At 37.3% G+C, this 17,147-nt stretch overlaps 1 protein-coding gene across 3 annotated transcripts; it reads right to left on the reverse strand.

Annotated features, from left to right (window-relative positions):
• Positions 1–3,850: 3,850 nt before the first annotated feature.
• pitx2 (paired-like homeodomain 2) lies at positions 3,851–14,785 on the reverse strand. Of its 3 annotated transcripts, XM_084133639.1 has the most exons (5): positions 14,559–14,785; positions 12,536–12,733; positions 10,366–10,432; positions 5,973–6,172; positions 3,851–5,087 (listed from the first exon to the last, which is right to left on the reverse strand). In XM_084133639.1, the coding sequence occupies exons 3-5, from the start codon at positions 10,409–10,411 to the stop codon at positions 4,524–4,526; spliced, it is 810 nt and encodes a 269-aa protein (XP_083989765.1). In that variant the 5' UTR covers positions 10,412–10,432; positions 12,536–12,733; positions 14,559–14,785; the 3' UTR covers positions 3,851–4,523. The 3 variants fall into 3 exon arrangements, with proteins under 3 accessions (XP_083989765.1, XP_083989764.1, XP_083989763.1); XM_084133638.1 differs by lacking the exon at positions 14,559–14,785 and having other exon boundaries at positions 12,536–12,917; XM_084133637.1 differs by lacking the exons at positions 10,366–10,432; positions 12,536–12,733; positions 14,559–14,785 and adding an exon at positions 6,883–7,431.
• Between the last annotated feature and the right edge of the window lie 2,362 nt (positions 14,786–17,147).

Here is a 17,147-nt window from a genome sequence, read left to right on the forward strand (position 1 = left end):
GGTAGACATGTTAGCAATATGCCAGCAGGTTTTCCAAACACACAAAGAACAGATACGCACACAAAGAACTGGAACGTAAGAGAGAAGAGGCACATCTACAGATGCAGGTACAGACACATAGTTGCCTTATAGAAAGCATGTACTCATGACTTTTTTTCATAGAATAGATCTTAAAGGGATAGTTCATTTAAAAATGAAAATTCTGTCATTTATTTACCCTCATTGTTGTTCCAAACCTTTAGGAGATTATTTATTCTGTGGAAAACTAAATATTTTCTTTCTACCTCTCTCTTTTCTCCCCATACAGTGAAAGTCAGTAGGGTTCTTTAGGACCCCTTTCATTGTACAGACCAAAAAAAAAAAAACACAGAAGAAAGAATGTCATACAGTTTGGATCAAGAGTAAATGATGACAAAAATGATTCACACATTTTTGGGTGAACTAGCCCTTTAACTAAAGGCAATGACACGTGAGGTTTTCCATACACACTTCCACACCCATAATCCTCACATACATTTTCTTTAACAATTCAAGCTCACCCTATCCAATGTTTGCTCACTCTTTAGAAAACCTTCAACTCAGTCAGTGGGTCTACACATATAGTGACGGGAGGATCTACAGAGTCATTTTAGGTCAGCACCACCTGGCCTGTGCTCATTTTCCTCAAGTGCATTAGCATTACTTAATAGAAAAAAGAGACATGCATTTCAGATATTGAACAAGGAATCCTGCAACCCTGCAAATGAGATGCACATGTCTGAAAGTGAATTAATTCTTATGTTGCACTGTACTGACTTATAAAAGTAAATGGAAAGTTCATCATCAATGACAAGACTGTCAGTGGATTTTGGATCTGGTACATAACCTTTATGTTAATTAGCCATGTGGACACCTGTTTTTGGATGGTGCCAATAATCATCTGAAAATAGCCAAATGTCAGCTGATTGATTGGCCTATATCCAATATCGTTATTCTACAGAAATACTGACAATTTGTAATGATTGTAAGGCTGATTTGTAATGGGACGATACCAAAAGTGGTATTGTGAAAAAGTAACTTGGAATTATGAAAATTGTCGCATTCCTTTCTATTTTAAATGTGCTGCAGGTCAGTCAGTGTTGTTTTTCAATGGAGAACTAGGTACGGGCGAGAATGTGCGAGGTCATCCCACCCCGACCTTGCGCTTAAATCGCTGCCATCTGATTGGGCAATCTGTGATTTTTGCCGCGATGGGGTGGTTACAACAACGCCGTTCAGTTTATCAATATAGGGCCTATACTCATGCAGCGACGATGACAACAAACCGAATAAAACTGGCTTTTGACCAATAATCTTTGCCCAAGAACAAAGTATTTGGAAAATGTGCAACAACACATTTGGCCTATCCTCTTCTACAACATACCACTGATTATCATATTTGTAATTTTTCTAAACAGTTTTTACGTATTACTTAATATTTTAACGCTATATCCAATTTTATCATCAATATTAATTGTTACTACTATTAGGTAAACCTTTCAGTTGATCAATCTATTCACGTGTATTATAGACATTAACGTAAATATATTTTCTCAGCTGTTAATCAGGTTGTTAGTATTTGACTAGTCCAGAATTATTACACCTGGGATTTCAGATAGTATGAGGGATTTAACGAAATTTGTGAAGGCATATAAAATTTGTTTTAGTGTTATTTGGTGCATATGTGAGTCATTTAGCCTATCAAAATGAAAAGGCATGTTTCCCCTTATTACTGCAAACTATGAAATATGCGTTTAGAATACAACTGAATTATAGGTTGCATTTCGACAAATAGCTAAGTTTTTTTAAACGTTTTTTTTAAAGTTTTTTTTAAAAGCTGTAACAAAAAACCGAATAAGATACCATAGCACTGTGTAAATACCAACATTTCCCACTATTAAATCAGAAGTGATACCATTGTAGTACAGTAGTCACACAATAGCCTATAAGACTATCGGGTAGTAGCCTACATTTGCAGCCGCTGAGGAAGGCTATATTTAGACTAGTTCTGCTATGTAAATATTTTTAAATACTTTAGAAAAGATAGACACATTATTAAGGGTTACAGTAATTTTGTAAATAGAAAATAGGAATTAATACTAAATCACTTTACATTCAAACGTAGCGTAGACCTACTTGTCAGCTGCGTTCATAACAAATGAACATAACTGGACTTTTCGGATAGCAAAAAAATAAATTCAAGCCGTAAAAGAAATGTTCCGCGTCAGTGAATATTTGATTAAACATTTTCACAACATTGTCCCAAAAGAAACTACTTTTTTTCTGTCGGCAAATAACCAACAACACGGCAAGACAACACTGCAGGAAAGCCTGAGAAAACTCGAGTTACTTATGAATGCAGACTTTTGGCGCTTCTCTTCTTCATGCAAGGACATGTTTTTAGTTTTCTGCTGATAATGCGCATTAAAAGGCCTTACCTTTATGCAGTCTTCTAGAGAATAAAGGGAACAGCTTTCCTGTCTGTGCTTAGGCCAACTGAAGGGTTCCTCTCTGGATCTGCTCTGTATTGCTCCCGTGGGCCCCCCGCTCACAGTGTTTATTGAGATGTGTATTGGGACCCCAGACCGTCATGTTGCTAGGAATGAATAATTTAGGCCTGTTAGCTCTTCACTTGAGAGAATCAGGAATGTGTACACCTGAAAATGACTGATTTATGTTCTGTGGATTTTAGACAAAAGTTGGTTGTTTTAATGTAGACGCTTTAAATCAGCCTGGGCGTTTAGTTTTCATTCAACAGCAATACTTATTTTGAATAGGCTTACTGTAATAGTAGTATTCAATTTTACAATTTCCTCCACCCTTGTTCTGTCTGCCTCATTAATCATCATTAGCTTATATGAGAGCATTCATGTTAAACAGCACGCTTGTGTTGTTCCAACCACATAAGTAGAATAAATGTTCACTGATACGCGCTGTGACATGACTTTCATAGACAGAAACACACTCACACACACGCCTGTCTCTGTAGCATACCTCTCTTTGTTTTGATTGCTCTTCTATCAATGAGATTGACTGCGCAATAGAGATATTTTAGTTTTACATGCTTCGGTGCAGCTATTGATGGACAACAGTGCCTAACAATAGAGACAATGTAAATATTTCCCGAGAAACAGAATAAGTAGCCTACTCATTCAATTAGATTTTAATAACCTTTACAATAGCAGTAGGCTAATATTGTATTATGAGCACGAGACATTTCCCTTAATCCTCTTTCCACTCTTTATTTATTGTAGCCTATTGTGTTTTTATACAGTAATTTGAGGCAGCGAGCTTTCTTTGTTTACAAACAGTCAGTCAATTGACACTCGATGTCGCTATTAGTTTTAATTATGCGCCTGCTGTGAGTCTGATAAAAAAGCACAGTTTTGTTTGCACTGTATGGCACTTTCTCTATTATAATAGGTCATTCATAATTCATATGAGATACGAGCCTTGTTTTCAACTTACACACGATCTGATGTGGACCGTCATAGGCGATCACTACATATTTTATTTTATTTTATTTTATTCTAAAGGAGTTTAGCCGGCAGATGGTTCAGTGATGTGTGGTCCAGTCTGTTTCGATCTTATTGCAATGTTATTTCAAGCGTCGGTGATCACTGGAGGCCCAGCCTCTAGTCAGTCTTGTATATTCGACTCCTAATCTGCTCGGGACATCTCGCCCTCTTCACCGGACTTCTCATGTCACGCTGATGTGTATTAGATACTCCCCCCATCTCTCTCTATTTAAACCTTAGAAATACCACAAAGCAACAAAGTGTGCTGCATACAACCAGGCGAATGCAATAATTGTGAAGAAAACGTTTTGAAATGGTTTAGAACAATATATTTACTTCCATTAAATAAAACACAATAGTTTATTTTTGGGATGTTGAAAAACGAAACAAAAATTCCGTACCAAATATTATACACAGAGCAAAAACCAAGTTCATTTCGCAGAAACATTTGCGTATTATTACCCAGGGTTGCTATTCTAGATCTATATTCACACAGATATTTAATAATAAATTTATGATATCACACACGACTGGTGCGTTTAGTATGTACATTCCCTTGATCGCAAGCAAGACATGATTCCTGTACGTTTTCCACATGCTGTGTTAAACTGAATTCTCGAAAATGCTTAAGAGTTACAGCTTTCGCCTCTACAAATTGGAGATGATATTAAGATATATGTATACAGCCTATATACAACCTTTCAGTCAATTACTGTCCAAAAATTGAAACGTCAAAATAAATGAGATTTTTCTTCTTCTTTTTTTTTTTTAAACATTCTGATATCCTAAACTCTTCACTGGCTAGTGTGCACTTGCTAGTGTAGAGAACAAATCTTATTAGAAAAGGCGCGTTTGCCTTCCGTTCCCGCTTGACATTCCATCACAGGATTGGACGCGTTTCAGTGGTTTATTCTTCTAGTGCCCTTGAAACAAAAAGTGTAGTCTCTCGTTCCTGGGATTCGGGATTGTAAATTCTACAATCGTCCCTTACACCGGTCTATCCACTGCGTACTGGCAGGCGCTGAGATTGGAGGCCGGGTTCTGCACGCTCGCGTATCCAAAACTCGAGTGCTGCTTGGCTTTCAGTCTCAGACTGGCAAGACTGGAGTTACAAGTGTCCCGGTAAACATAAGGAGGTGTCGGTGGGGCGTAAGGGCACGCCGACGTGGGAACCCCCGAATTTAGAGAAGGGTTGCTGAGGTTATTCAAGTTATTGAGGCTGTTTAAGCTTGATCCGGGTACACCGGTGACAGCAGACGGAACCATACCGGAGGACATGCTCATTGAGGAGATGGAGTTAGGTGGGGAGAACATGGTCTGAGACGACAGCGGATTGACGTTCATGGAATTGAAAAAGGGGAAGCTTTTGGTAGAAAGAGAGGCCGACGTGAGCCCCTTTGCAGCCCAGTTGTTGTACGTATAGCTGGGATACATGTCATCGTAGGGCTGCATAAGTCCGTTGAACTGAGGGCCGAAACCGTTTTTACACAGCTCTGCCTGTTGGTTTCTCTCCCTTTTTCTCCATTTTGCCCGTCGATTCTTGAACCACACCTGCAACAAATGTAGTAAATCATTTATATTTATAATTAGCCTAGATAGTTAATTCTTATCTAAAACTATTAAAGTGAAGATCAGCCGATATGCTTTACGTTTTCAGAACTGCTGTCACCGTAGGCATTAGAACAACATGAATTAACCACTGCTACACGGTTTGTTTTTGGTAGATAAATTATATGGGTGGCGGTGGTGTCAAACTCAGTTTGGAACCCTAATTAAGTCGCGTTTTTATCAGTCACCCGGAATCTTGTCTGATCCCGGGAATTCCAATACACATCCATTCTTATAGCGGTCAATGGGCCGCCCGACGCTTCAAATGTGTATTCTCCCTAAGCAGGCGGAGACAAACTAACCTTAAGTATACTACACGAGAATGACAATCACAAAATACAAGCTTTACACCTCTTAAAAAGCGACTGTGTGACTCCATTAAGGTCGTCGTTAGGGTGTCACTTGTGTTGATTGCAAACAATTCGATTCGCCCATAATTAGCCTCTGCACCAAACAGTGACAGGTTTATTTAAATGATTACATAAAGTCGTAATTAGCATGTAACTTATATTAACGTCACGAAATTTTAGCAACGCGTAGCGCCTGTTAAATAGCCTAGCCTATAAAATAGGTCTAGACTTTGTGAACAAATTAGTTTATATAGGCCTATAGGATATAAACGATTCTAATAAGGTATTTTAAGTGGACCTATTGCTTGAACTAAAATTACTTTATTATGCATACTTTTTATTCAGTAGGCTAGGCTAGGCTATTTAAAATATTGAATTTGAACCGTGAATTGTGGATTTGTTTAGAAAAATCAAGTCTTCATTTTTAGGGCTATATAATAACATGTTATTTCAATGCCATTTCACTTATCAAACTTACCCTGACTCTGGCCTCTGTCAAATTAGTCCAAACGGCGATCTCCTCTCTAGTGGACATGTCCGGGTAGCGATTCCGCTGAAAAGTGGCTTCCAGTTCCTGGAGCTGTTGGCTAGTAAAATGCGTTCGTTGCCGCCTCTGTCTCTTCTTTTTCGATGGGTCATCAGTCGTATCTTCGTTTTTACTCTGTCCCTTCTCTTTATCTGCAATGCAAAATAATACAGTATTTTTAAATAATTATTTAATTTAAGAGGAACTTAAATTAACAGCTTCATGCTTTTTGACACATTGGAGAAGTCTGTGTGAGGGAGACAAATCTCTAATTCCGTTTTATTGAATTGAAAATATTTCACATCATGGTAACGTATCAAAGTAAGTTCCCTGGTAACAACATTTCGGGCAAAATAATCAATGATGTTCCGTAACTAATTTTCTTATGAATCGCTGATGTTTAACATCATATTCTGGAAACAGTTACGATAAAAGAGGCTCAAATGAAAATGCTTTTAAATCAAGATTTAGAAAATATTTTAACGAAAATGAACGCAATATGTATTTTTCACCATACGAAAAAAGAAATAGCCTATCAGAGTTGGGGAATGTCTGCAGTATTCTATACAAAATTGCCACAGTGCAAACATTTGTGAAAAGCCCACATTTTCCACACACAATTTAAGTAAATAAAGTCATGTCAAAGGGCATGACTTATGTAGCCTACCTCAATAGCCCTAGGAATCAACTATAACTGCCAGTTCCATGTCTTGATATTTGCATGCCTCACACTATAACCGACTCTGTTTAAACGCTCAAAGTAGTTTTAAACAGTTTCTTTCCAAAGGCAGCACCTCATGATAACTGACACCAAAACCGAAAACGCTCCAGTTAAACATCTCTTCAGAGGACCAGGGCTTACCTACGGACTCTGGACTGGAGGTGTCTGAAACCGTGTGCACCTCCAGCCTATGTTTCGAGTCCACAGACCGCTGAAGCGGTTGCAGACTAGAGGCCATCGCAAGCGGCGCGTGTTTGCTCCCGGTAATGTGATGATGGTGGTCCAAACTCAACGGATCCTTCATAGAGGTCATGGACAATTCGCGTTTTACGGAGGGTTCGCAAGCAGCTATTACTTCCTCAGCGACGATCACAAATAGTACATGCAAAATAAATAAATAAAAACATTGAATGTGTCCAGTAGTGAAGTATCGGCAAGCGTTGTCAGTGCTCCTTTCCCAAGTAAACCACTCAAAGCGACACTCCACAAGCGGCTTTAAATCGCTAAAATAAACCCACTGCTAAAGAAAGTTAAAGTTTTTTTTTCTTTCGACTGGGTAAAAAGATAGTTTCAGCCGAGAGCTACAAGGAGAGCCGGAGTGACAGGGACAGGTATGTGATATTATATCCACTTGCATACACACACTCTCTTGCACATCACAGCGCTCGCTCTTCATTCAGCTGTCCCTCTAGCCGTCCAACCGAGCTGCTCTATGCGTCGTGACGTCACCACAACTCCGCCCACAATCTGACGGAACATTAGACCCTATACATGAGAGCTTTTATGGCCAACCGACTAAGAAACGGCCCGATTAGAAATGAGAAAATGCAGCCTGTGCTGTTCGAGATGCTTTCGACCCTCCAAAAGCATGTAAATAAAGAGACACTGCATTCAGTGTCTTCAGAGAAGGCAAAATGTGTCAAAGAACAGAGTCCCTAAAATTGTTCATTGCACACCTGGCGCTCAAAACGCGATGTTTCAACCTTTACTCAGCAGGTAAGCCTATTATCAGAAAACATCGTCTTATTCGCGTTTTAACTCAAGTCCGTCAAATTTAAAATAATCTCATTAGCAAATGATGTAAAACAAGAAAACGTAGGCCTAGTTATAATGACGCTCTAGTAGATGCTCATCATGAAAGTTCCGCTTTTGACATGTTAATTGGACGATTCTGCGCCACATTGAGTTGACAGGCTATCAAAGACCTCGTTAAATTCATTGGTAACAAACAGTAGGCCTATCCCAGTCCTGCTAAATTATGGCTATAAATGATAATTATATGCTTATAAAATAATTAGAAATATCAGATAGGCTAATTTGATTTAGGGACTAAAAGCACTTTGGCGAGATATATTTGTGCGCCTCGGGTCCGTGATTACTTCGCGGGAGAGAGATGTTCACTTTGCCTTTAGTATAACATTTATTCTGATAAGACGCCTATTTACCTAAGAATTTTAATTGGGCGTTTTTAACGACTTCAAGCTTCTTCACCTTGTTGTCTTAAGTTCCTTCAAAACTTTATTACAACGAATTGCATTATTTTAATAAAAAGAAAACTAATTCATGTTAAATTATTCTCCATTTTGTCGAATAAAATTAAAAAATTAAAATTAACATTATAAAATTATATTAGCCTATCACAGGGGAGAAGTTTTTTTTTTTTTTTTTGATGAGAGAAAAAATGGTTGGATTTCTTGTGAGAATTCTGATGATATTGTATGTGTCATTCAAATGAAAATATCAAATGGGTAATATAAAAAATAGAAACTAACAGGAGAAGCAGCCAAACCGATCTCATTAAAGCAGTTGATTACAGCTTTCATAATTATTAAATAAAAAATAAGGCAATTAGTAAACCAATGATATCTACATTTTTGCTTCCCTGCTTGTCCTGTAAAATCACGCGAAACGTCGAGCATCAACCATAGGGTTAAAAAAAAACGGAGAAAAAAAAAGAAAAGGTGCTTATGAAAATGACTCGACTCGACCAAATCCATCAATTACTGATTCAGCTCACGCTCTTTGTACTGGATATTAATTTATGCCATAATATATGAACCTGGACCCGACAAATCTTGTATTTACAGGTCTTTTTGCATGATGATGTGACCTCGTTGTTCAACGCATTTGCGCCCAGACACTGCGTATTATTAAAAACCGTGTTTCGGTCTGTTGTCTCACATGCCATTCAGTTTTATTTTCTTTATTTATTGAAGCTGCTTCCATTTTGGGGAAAAATGTGTAGGCCTATATGCAGATGATTTTTTATCAATTATAAGTAAGGAAAATGATTTCCATTACAAAAATACCATGATAATTCTGGACCTCAAATAGACTAAAATATAATATGAATGATAGGTTTTACGCACAGAAATTTTAATTGTGCGCATTGAAATTCCATAGGAACATAAAAGTTGCAGAGTTCGATTCTTGTTAAACGCACTGATAGCTGTACTGGATTGTTGCTCTATTTATTCTGGACCCTCAAAATTCTTCAGAGCGCTCTCACTGCCTGCTGTGGATTATTGGCCATGGCGCACCGCAGAGCCATTAATTACCAATTCAGTCAATATGAGGGAGACGACAAAGCCTTTTCCATAGGATTAAGAGGACATTAGATTCTTCCATTAGTATATTCCTCCTCACGAGGAGGCTTTCATTACACATTTACTTTCCCCCCGAGTCTATCTAACAAGCGCTGCATATATTACTGCACAGGAGACGAGAGTGTCGGTAATCAAGTCGCTCGAATGTCTTTTCCCTCTTACCCACTTTCTCCTTTTATCTCTTCTCTGCTTAAACTGCATCGGTTCATATCATACCGTAGCCAATGGGAAATGGCAAACTAATGCGACTAAATAAGTTTTGTGGTTTGTTCTCAGTTTGCTTTAATTAGCTTAATGAAGATGCCAGATAATATAGAGACCCGCCATGCACGCATTAAGCATCAGCCTGTAGGCCTAGAGTTTTTTCCCCAACAGCTTTAATTTTATTTGTCTAAGTTTCTTTTAGAATTGTCCTTGTGCGGGAAATTATACAGTACTGGAGAAAATGGCTAATTGGATATATATATTTTTTGCGTTTAATCTACCTGCGTCTATCAGACTGAATGGCATTTATATTACATCACATTTTTATTTAGAATCTTACGGCAATCTTATGGCAATATACGTTTACATAATTTCATTGAGAACGCACTTGATAACCGAACTACACTACCAAGCATTTCGAAGAATTAGATCAGTATTTTTTTTATTTTTTTATTCAAGATATTTTAGAAACCATAAATCTCTAAAATGAGACAGAATTTGGCTGTAAAATGATCAATTCCCAGTCAGGAGCTGCTACGGGTTATCTTATCCGTGTATACGGTCCTACCACCAGATGTCCATCTTTGACTATAAACGTCTAATGGCACTGAGTTCCCTATAACCAGTCTTACGTCAAACACCAGCAAAGGTGTTTTACTCACACTTTTACATAGAGCCATTTTTATACCTGCGATATTTTAAAGGTCAGACAATGTTGAGGTGTTTTTGTTAAACAAATTAAATGTATTAATGAATCCAGACTTTCTCTGGAGACCTAACAAGGAGGGTGGCTCGTCGTTCAAGATCATCTTACCTAATTGAGCACAGGTTGATGCAAGTTTGCGGCAGTGGGAGTCCATTTGACAGATTACTTTGAGCACCTGTGAAAAAAAGAGAAACGTTAATTTATAATTTTATAATATATATATATATATATATATATATAATGTTTATATTATATCTGGAATAATAATGTGTGTCGGCCAAATTCTGTTTCAGTGTGTTTAGCTTTTACACGTCCATCACTTAATCCAGCTATCTGACCTGACGGGTCACTGATATACTTCAAATCTATTGTAATATATTGGATGGTTCCTGTCTGTAATGGGATGTGCACATTCCTCATAATTTGTTTTGAAATCCCTTAGCGCTTGCTCGAGTCCCTCCTAATTAAGACTCGTGTCTCCAAACGCACACATGAAAACAACGCACAAAGAGAGAGACAGTGCACCGTGTGTCGGTGAGAGAAAGAGAGCAGTTTGAGCGCACGAAGTTGAGTGATTCCGCGGTAAAATCAGAGGATTAGTCTCTGATTGAGATGTCTGTCGGTTGGATATTACAAAATTCATTATCGTAGCTCTATACTAACCCGATATGAAGTAACACAGATGGGCCTTTATTAGCCCAGGCTTCAGCTGTTTGCTTATGATAATTTCAGTCGGAAATTTGCATGCAATCCTGCTGTTAACCGTTTTCCCTCTCCATTTTTCTCTCTCCGAATGCAACGCTTTACTTTAGCCTTCCCCTTATATCACCTGCATGCCTCGCAGTCGCATCTGTGCCTTTAGTCAAAGGCTTGAGACTCTGGAAATTAAATTTGTGTGCGTTTCTTTGTATAAGTGTGCTGAGTAGGCCTAATATGCTAATATCCTAATGTGATGGTGAAAGTCATCTAGCTAAATACTATTTTGAGATTATTAAACAAAGTAAGTGTTTTTAAATAAGTGTCTAAATTATTTTACCATTCTAAGTAGTCTAAGTGTGAAATGACCAAGCAAAGTTGTTTCTTTCGTTCGTCTGAGTGGGTAGGCCTACAAGGCATCCGTTCCGTTTTACGTATTTCGGCTATTTTTTATATTTGTAGTTTTGGTTTTGTTCCATAAACCTGCATTTTATACAAATGTCATGTTAAATAGGCTATGTACTCTGGCAAGTTCATTTTCAAACTGGAAAAGGTAAGATAGACACACACGTGACAGTGAATAAGATTAGGCTATAATTTGGGATACATCAATGCAAAATTAGTTGCTATTGAAGCGCATCAACAGAGGAAAATATGTATAGAAAACTTGTAGATTTTTGTAATGCATTTCTTTCTTTTTTTATTTCAGTCTATTTAAAACAGTTTACACTAACAAAAACAGAGCAAACTACTATAACTAATGTTGACATTATTATTATTATTATTATTATTATTATTTGTTTCAATGATTAATTGGGGAAAAAACTTATTTTTTATTTTTATTTTAATTGGTGATATTTTTTCCAGTTGATATTAGGGAGAATACCATAATAAACGTAGTCTTACGCTTAAAAAATATTAATAAGGTGATTTACTTTAGTGTTGCTTGTGTGTGATTTTTTTTAAAGCGAAACTTGATTTACATAATTAAACAAAATGAAAATACTGTATTAGTTTACATACATTTTTAACTAAGACAAGAGCTTCTGATCTTCAAAAAAATAACTGGTTTGTATCTGCATAAATGTACATTTTATTATCGAATATTATGAATAATAATAATTACATTTTCATCTTTTAATTTAAATGCTTCATTTAGTTACACAATTCATCGCAAATGTTAATACAAAAATGATTCATTTTAGTAATGTTGCTACGAGTAGGCTATTTATAAAGCAATTAAAAACCGTAAGCTATATAAAGTTTGTTTGCTAGTTTTGAAAGCAAATTTCGTTAGCATGATTTATTTCTGCTGATAAAAACCCATAATAGCCTACATGTCTTAATGTAAATTACACGCTTTAACTATAAAGCTGTCCTTGTCCCGTTTACCTCACAGTGTTAACGATATATTATTATCAACTGCAAAGTCAAGGTGAGACCTGCCAGAGCATCACTTATCATGCCTCTCCATCTAACTACACTAAAGCTGAAGTTCACCCATGGCTTGCAACCCTGAGGTGGAACGAATTCCTTCACTTGCATTGTCTCACATTCAAGATAGGGTGTCATGTGCTCTTACCAGTGGTTGTTGAAAAGCGGCTCTTTGCAGCCGTGCCAGCCTTGATTTTCTTTTTTAAAAAAAAGATAAATTCCACACCTCCGAACAAGTTTATCTTTGTCCTTGATGATGTCCGGGTACATAAACTGTTGCTACAAGGTCCAAAAGCAACGTAACCTCTTCTTCCCCAATGAGAACGTTTAGGGATATTTCTGGGTTCTTTCAAAGAACACGAAAACAGACATATGTTACCTTAAACCCAGAGTGTCTTAAGCTACAAACTATTAAGTTGCTTTAGCAACTCATATTTTCTGCAGAGCCTCCACGACCGCAACTTTTTTCCGCACAAAGACGTAGAGAGTGGTGCATTTCCCCCCCTCTCACGAGCTTTGACTGTCAGCGCGTGGGCGTGAGTGAGAGTTTGTGTGTATAAGCGCGTGCGTGTGCATGCGTGCCACAGTGGGTGTGTTTGTATGCACAACCAACGCGTAGAGTGTGTGTAGGGGTGAACTTTGTGATGCGAAACGGTAGGCTAAATTAGATAACAAATCAGCCATTAAAACACGGTAATAGGCTACGTTAATTCAACGAACAATATCAACCCGATGAACGCTAAAACTGTCATGGCTAAATATGAATCAAATCAAGATATTTTATTTATTTTAAATAGCTGACAATAAATGGGTAAATACATGTTATGGAGCAGCAGAAATACAAATACAGACTGACATTTTAGAAATCCAAAAATGTTTAAATGAACATGCCTATAAACTAGTTCAAAGCTTTTTTTTTCTACTATTATGTTATAGCCTATATATATATATATATATATATATATATATATATATATATATATATATATATATATACCAACAAATGCTATTGTTGGGCTATTTTTAATTATTGTATTTGGTCTACTACAGATCAGGTAATCTTGACAGTCTGTAGACTTAGTTTTTACAAAAGTGAGAAGGCCTATTTGCAGATATCAGCTGACAATAAATTGCGTAGGTTTGATTTATTTATTTATTTTTAAATATATAACAATGCTATAATTTAAATAGCCTACTAACTTCTGTTGAAAAGTGTGTGTGCTTAAACAGTTTCGGACAGGTTTAAAAATGAAGTGAACAGCTGGCTTGAATGCAAACGATCTTTAAAGATCCGCGTGCACCGGACTGGTTTCCATCTGCATCTCACGCGAGCAAAGCAGACCGGACGAAGGTTTCACGCGCATAATCCGTTTTTTACATTGTGGGTCATACACCCATTACGCGAGTAATTAATGCGCTCGGCCATGGGGGAATTCCCAAGACTGTGTTGGAATACTCTCTCTTTCACAGCGTTAACAGGCCTGGGAGCCTAAAAATGACATGCATGTTTATCTATAATTCTACTGCAATTATCTACTGCAATTATCCCGTAGGTGTTACAAATAGGCTATCACACAAAAACTGTCAATGAGCATATTTTTGTTTGTTGCAAATAAAATCAAGTAGATTAAGCACCCCTCAACCTCCGTAAATATGCAAAGTGTAGGCTATTTAAATTGTTGCTTCAAAATCCTAAAATACCATAGGCCTACATTTGATAATTTTCCAATAATTTGTTAAAGCTGTTTTTGTAATCGTTTAATACGGCTCAATAACGAAAATGGGTTAGTAACCACGAAAATTGGTTAGTAACCACAGTCCTCATTTCCGTAATTCTGCCTTTTTAAAAAAACAAGTTTACAATTATAATCAAAATGGTTCCACAAAAAGACCTTTTCGTTAGAAAAACCATTTGTTGTCATTTTAAAGACCACTGAAATCTGGTGATCCATGATAATAGCCTATACTAATAACTTTTTTTTTAAAATCGTGTAGGCTATACCTTATACAGCTAAGAAAATTTATTAGAGGGTTCTTATCTAAACCTAAGGTGCATTAAAGAACCGTTGAAGAACCCTCATATTTTGTGATCGAGTGAATGTCGATCACATCCCTCTCATCCGAACAGCGGTTCCGTGGGAGCGATGCGTCCTTACATCGTTCGTTCTTACCTTCATCTGGCAGCAGCTGGAGCCTTCTGCTTTCTCACGCTGAAAAAGCCTTGCAAAGGAATGCCAAAGTTCAGAAAAAGGGGTCGCTCGAAGATCTTCATGCCTCGGGGGCAGACCGGCGGCTTCTTTTAATTTCTGCCTCGTTATCGATTCGCTGTTGTCATCTGCGGCGTCGTAGAAGGACACTTGAAAGAATATCGCAGAGGACTCTAATGTGTGGGCTGAAATGACCCGAGCAAAACTCCGTTCAAAGACTTCACAAGCACACACACCTCTCCATGATAATACACTGATGTGGTGCATCATTTTTAATTGATAATATAAGGAGATGCATAGCCTAAGTCGAGGTCAATTTACAGGTGAACTTTTGAGTGATGTTTGCATGCTTTACTTGTCCAATAGATGGTGCATGCACCAGCCAATAGTTAAAATGGCATTCAGAATCATATTAGCCAGAATCAGTAGCCTATATTAACTTCTGAAACTGGATCAGTAAAGGTGATACAGTGCATGGAACTATTTTCAGCTTTTGGTTCTGGACTAGTTTGCATGGATGATTTGTGTCTTTTGAGATGTCACAGTATCTTGTTTATCTTAGTAACAATATAAAATAACTGACAGAATATTTCTCATGCCCTCATAAAACGGTTATTTTACTAAAATGAAATTGTCTTTGTTTTCAACATATTTCTTGGTACAGTGCAATGATTTGACTAATACTGGCAAAAGACAGAAGGTGTGAAAGATCTATTTCTATCACAGTTTAGACCCCCTGACATGCTGGGTAATTGCTTCAGCATAACAAATTATTTTTTGCTTTTGTTCAGTTTGGATCATTAAGGGTGAACTGAGTTTCACACAAGGAATCAATTAAATATGACTTAGTATGTCAGGCTGTGGGCACAAGAAATAATTGTATGTTTCATTATGATACTATTCAATACACAAGAAGCTCTGTTTGCTCAACCAGAAAACTGCTGTAGTTTGACAGATTATTGATGTAACCCAGATTATAATCACAGTGCTGCTTCATAGATTATATTCAAACAATTACCGTAAACAGGGGTTGTCACACACTACTGTCTTCACACAGTTTTTATGATATTTCCAGTGTTGTTTGTCAAAGTAGTGCAGACAAAACCACAAACTGTTAAACAAATAAGTTTATACTGCTAATATTTTAGACCAGCAGTATTACAATAAAAGGAGACTTTATTATAGGTGTACATTTTTTATATACTATTTATCAATGAGGAAGATAGACCTGGAGGGGAGCAATGGAAAAGTGCCTGATGAGGGAAATTAAGAAAAGGGGAGAGCATCTCAAGACATTGTGAATTTCCATTTTTGATTTGTAAGATTATCTGATATGCTCAAGAGCCCTTCATTAGCATGATGGCTGTTTTAACGACAGTTCTTGAATGGCTAAAAAGGATTTCAAAACTAGCGTCCAGAGCGTGAGAATATTCTGGAATGCATACAATGCCATTGCATACATATGCACTGTGGTTAACATTTATAGACCAGGCCTATGAAGGACAAATATGGCATGCAGTAGGAGTCAGTACCTACACACACACACACACACACACACACACACACACACACACACACACACACACACACACACACACACACCACATTGAACCCAACAATGCTGTAGTATATATTTAAAAAACACTCAACTGTTTGTCTTGGGCCGATATGGTATTAACATCTCATTTACCATAGCAAAAACTTTCACTGATGTAATGTGGTTTTGAATGTTAAATGATTTAATATCTTGTAGTTTATTGCAATGGATAAGGCAGCATTCATTCAGGTTAAACCAGTCTTCCTTGTATGTTTTTTTTTAATTATAAACCATATATATATATATATATATATATATATATGTATTAAATATAATATATTAACTTTTTTTTTTTGTAGAAAATATGTATGTAAGCACACAGTGGTAATTACGGATGCAGGGGGACCAATAAACAGCTGGAGTGAGCGAGTGAGAGTGGTTAGTTGTGGTGATGCCCCTGGGTTGCCGGAGGGAAAATTGTCCGAGAATGAAATTGAGGTAATGAGACAAACATGATGGACGCCAGCACTCGGTCATCAGCAAAAGAGATCAGATGGTTACTGAACCATTGACAACAACTGCTCAGGTGCACCTCAATCCTCCACTAGAGTCAGCTTAGTGTTTAATTAGTCCACTGTGGCTGAGAGAGACAGACAGATAGAGGGAGACATACAGTGAAAAGGAAAGGTCATATTATCAATATTGACAATGCAAGCATCGTTTGTGATTTTATCTTGATGCTGAGAATATTATGTTATGTTACGTTCATTCTGGCACCTCCAGAGGTACTTTGACACACAAATCAGCTCAGATTTACTTTTTGGTTGTGCGTTAATCCTCGGGTGAGACACTGTGTGAGTGTTTGTGTATGAAGGGTAGAGAGACAGTCTCTTTGTGGGGGGTTGCTTAATCCAGTCCCTATGTGAAACTGTTGACATTTGTGCCTTTTTTTCTTCATTATGTGCCTGTGCCTGTTTTCTGCTGGATTATCCCCAAATCTCCTATGCAACACATCC

This window comes from Abramis brama (genome assembly GCF_963993115.1).
Source record: "Abramis brama genome assembly, chromosome: 13".
NCBI lineage: Eukaryota > Metazoa > Chordata > Actinopteri > Cypriniformes > Leuciscidae > Abramis > Abramis brama.

Excerpts from the sequence above, each read along its gene's own strand:
- pitx2 (XM_084133637.1), bottom strand. The coding sequence starts at position 7,054 with ATGACCTCTATGAAGGATCCGTTGAGTTTGGACCACCATCATCACATT. Across the intron at positions 6,173-6,882 it reads CTCCAGTCCAGAGTCCGTAG|ATAAAGAGAAGGGACAGAGT; the intron begins GTAAGCCCTGGT and ends TTTGCATTGCAG. Across the intron at positions 5,088-5,972 it reads TGACAGAGGCCAGAGTCAGG|GTGTGGTTCAAGAATCGACG; the intron begins GTAAGTTTGATA and ends CATTTGTTGCAG.